The 3,843-nt window shown below is 41.8% G+C and overlaps 1 protein-coding gene across 1 annotated transcript; it reads right to left on the reverse strand.

The window, feature by feature from the left end:
* Positions 1–420: 420 nt before the first annotated feature.
* Positions 421–1,138, reverse strand: LOC138890280 (uncharacterized). The gene is made up of 2 exons (XM_070173653.1): positions 936–1,138; positions 421–811 (listed from the first exon to the last, which is right to left on the reverse strand). Exons 1-2 carry the CDS (start codon positions 1,136–1,138, stop codon positions 421–423), a joined length of 594 nt encoding a protein of 197 aa, XP_070029754.1.
* Between the last annotated feature and the right edge of the window lie 2,705 nt (positions 1,139–3,843).

The raw sequence follows: 3,843 nt of genomic DNA on the forward strand, positions 1-3,843 counted from the left end.
GCCAAAGAGCTCACAAATCTTGTTCATCAACCTATTGTCATACATCTTGCCATTATCCGTTATTATGTAATGTGGAATGCCAAAAAGATAGATGATGTTTACTCGGATGAAACTTGCAACATTTTCCTTCTTTACCTCCTTAAGAGCAACAGCTTCAGCCCATTTTGAGAAGTAGTTAGTTGCAGCCAAGATGTATAAGTGCTCACCAGAGGACTTTGGTAGTGGTCCAACAACATCCAATCCCCAAGCGTCAAATGGCCAGGATGCAACAGTTGGGTGCACCACTTCAGGAGGTTGATGAATAAAATTCGCATGGGATTGACAAGCCTTGCATCTTCGAGCATAGTCCAAGCAATCTTTTACCATCGTTGGCCAATAATATCCCATCCTTTTTATATGGAAGTGAAACTTTGGTCCAGACTAGTGTGACCCACATACCCCAGAATGTGCTTCTTGCAAAGCTTGGAGTGCTTCATCTTCCCCTAAGCATCCCAAGAGTACTCCCTCGAATGATCTTCTGTATAGGGTATCTTTGTAGTAAAGGAAAGGAGGTGCACGACGAGGGATTTCAGTTTTTCTCTGTGGATTTTCTGGAAGTATCCCAGAGCATAAGTAGTCGATAATGGGTTGTATCCATTCTTCTTTCTGAAATTCAGAAACAACGACAAGATGCTTGAGTTCATTTTCTTCACCTTCAGCCTCATTTGGCAGCGGTACTACCCATTTTTGGCAGATAGTAACTTGCACTTGATCAGGCAGGGTTAAAGATGAAGTTAGGGCAGCTAAAACGTCTGCCTTCTTATTTTCTTTCCTTTTTCACATGCTGAATAATCACATCACCGAGCCACCCCATTAACTTTTTAGCATAATCATGATATGGGCCTAGTTCAGGCTTCTTGACCTTGTAACTACCTAAAAGCTAATTGACCACTAACTGAGAGTAACCAAAGACTTGCAATTGCAACCGCTTCATTTTGACAACCATTTCGAGCCCAAGTATTAGTGCTTGATACTCAGCAACGTTTTTAAAGCAGAGTTGCATCAATGTAAAAGAGTAGGGCAGAACTTCACCTTGAGAAGTGACAAATATTACACCAGCACCAGCTCCTCCGCGATGTGCAGCACCATCAAAGTACATCTTCCATGGAGGCTAAACTTCGATGACCATGGCGTCCTCATCAGGTAGTTCGTCAGTTAGCTCCCAATCATCATGTATAGGGTGATCTGCAAAGAAGTCCGCTCACGCTTGCCCTTTTATAGCCTTTTGAGGGATGTACACGATTTCAAATTGTTGAAACTGGAGGTACCACCTTGCTAGTCGATCATTAAAGACAGGTTTTGACATCACAAACTTGATGAGATTTGCTTTAGAAACCAAACGAACGACATGAGCTTGAAAGTAGTGTTTCAACTTTTGGATTGAGAAGACTAGCGCCAAACATAACTTTTCAATTGGCAAATAATTCAGCTCATTTGGTGTCATCATCCTGCTGAAGTGGTAAAGGGAGTTTTCTTTCCTTTCACTATTTTCTTGGGCCAGTAGTGCTCAACAAACCTTTCTTGTGCTGAAATGTATAGTATCAGCGGCTTTCCAAGTATAGGGGCTGCCAAAACGGAGGCTTCATCAAGTAAGATTTAATGCTCTCAAAGGCATTGCTACACACTTGGTCCTATTTGAAAGGGACACCTTTATTCATAAGGAGATTGAATGGTTGGCACCTCCCGGCTAGGTTTGAGATGAATCTCCTAATGTACGCTAACTTTTCCTGGCAGACTTTTCAATTCGTGAATGTCCCGAGGCTCAGGCATTTTCAAGATTGCATCTACTTTGGCTTGATCAATTTCAATCCCTCGTTGTCGAACAATGAAACCAAGGAACTTTCCAGAAGTAACTGCAAAGGTGCATTTCAATGGGTTCATCCTAAGTTGGTACCTCCGGAGCAACTCAAACACCATTCTCAAGTCTTTCAAGTGGTCGCCCTTCTCTCTTGATTTTACCACCAAGTCGTCAACATAACATTCGACATTCTTGTGGAGAAGATAGCCAAAAATATTCTGCATAGCCCTTTGGTAAGTAGAACCAGCGTTTTTCAAGCCAAAAGGCATTACCTTGTAGCAATAAATACCCTTGGGGGTACGGAATGCAGTAAGCTCTTCATATTTTGGCTCCATGCGAATTTGGTTATAGCCTTATGAACCATCCATAAATGACATTTCCTCGTACCCAATAGTAGCATCGATCATCAATTCTGGAATGGGAAGCGGGAACTCATCTTTCGGACATGCATTGTTAAGATCCCTAAAGTCAACGCACACTCGAATCTGACCATTTTTCTTCCTTACAAGAACAATACTTGAAATCCATGTTGGGCATTTATCTTCACGAATAAAGCCAGCTTCGATGAGTTTGTTAACTTCGGTTTCAATCAAGGGAACCAAGTCCGGCCTAAATCGTCTTTAAGCTTATTTAACGGGGCGATCACCATTTTTGACTGCAAGGTGATGGACTGCTACTTTCGGGTCCAAGCCAGGAATCTCTTTGTAACTCCAAGCGAAGACATCCCTGAACTCCTTGAGTAACTCAATATAAGTTCTCTCTTCATCAACTTCTAGTAAAGCACTTAGGTAAGTGGGTCTTGGTTCCTCATCGGTGCCAAGGTTAACTTCTTTTGAGGTATCAACTGTCATCTTAACTCCTTCTTCAATTTCGGGTAGAGCGTCTTTCACATCTTTATCTTCTTGAGGGTCCCCATCATTGAAGGATATGTGATAATATGGTGAAACATCCTCCAATTCTGCATTATCCTCCATTGAAGATGGAACACCATTCTCGCCTTGTACAGTAACATGATACGAAGAACCCACACTTTCTTCATCTTCGTCACGCTCATTAGTGTAGACCACAATATGTGGCTTTACCTTCACTACTTCTTTACATGAAACCACAAGTTTTGTTTATCTCCTCATTCTAGAAGGAACCAAACTTTGGAAATCCTTAGAGATCTTCTAGATTTTGGGCGAAGCAAGTGTTCTTATGCTTTGAAAATTTCTCTGGAACTTATTCCCCTTCTTTAATGGACCCAATCTTTCAAATACAGAAGTTCTCACACTTGATTTTCCAAGTCGATCAAAGATAGAAGGCCTATTAGAAGCGGCAGATTCATCTTCTATAGTGATATAATTGCTACTCGCCCTTCTTATTGAGATGTGCACTGGTGATGATTGCTTGTCTCTCAGACCTTCACGTGTTTGCCTCATTGTAGCTTCTAATGGGAGCTTCCCTAACTTTGATGGCTCATTGGGATTGTATCCAGCTTTTGCAATTAGCTTGTAAGCGTTAGGATCAAAACCTTCGTCTGTTCACTTTGTAGGGAGTGCCACATTCTGCAGATAATTTTGGGCTACAAATCCTGCAAGCGGCTTTAAGGACAACTTTACTGCCTCAATTCGTTTTACCGGAAGAGTTAACTCCTTTAGTGTCTTGGTTTGGAGATTAGATGATGCGCCCTCGTCTTTCTTCCTTTTAGGGACATATTGGAGCACAAGACTTACTTTCTTGCCATAAGACGCAGTACCCCCTTTATGAGATTTATTCACGTTGGCATGTATCTCTTCAGTAATAGCTTTGGCTTCACGAGTAGTCACCTCTATTCTTTTAGTTGTGGGCTCATCATTCTTGCTTTTGATGTCGTCATCAACTTTTATCTCCTTCACAATGCGGTTCTTCAAGTAGAACTTTGCGTCGGCGAAGTATGACTCTGCCTCGGTGAATGGCTCATCATCAGCAACTATCTTCTTCTCGACTTCACCCTCGTAGTATTTCAACATTGATGGTAGGTAGAT

Source organism: Nicotiana sylvestris, chromosome 4 (assembly GCF_000393655.2).
Source record: "Nicotiana sylvestris chromosome 4, ASM39365v2, whole genome shotgun sequence".
In the NCBI taxonomy this organism is placed as follows: Eukaryota; Viridiplantae; Streptophyta; class Magnoliopsida; order Solanales; family Solanaceae; genus Nicotiana; species Nicotiana sylvestris.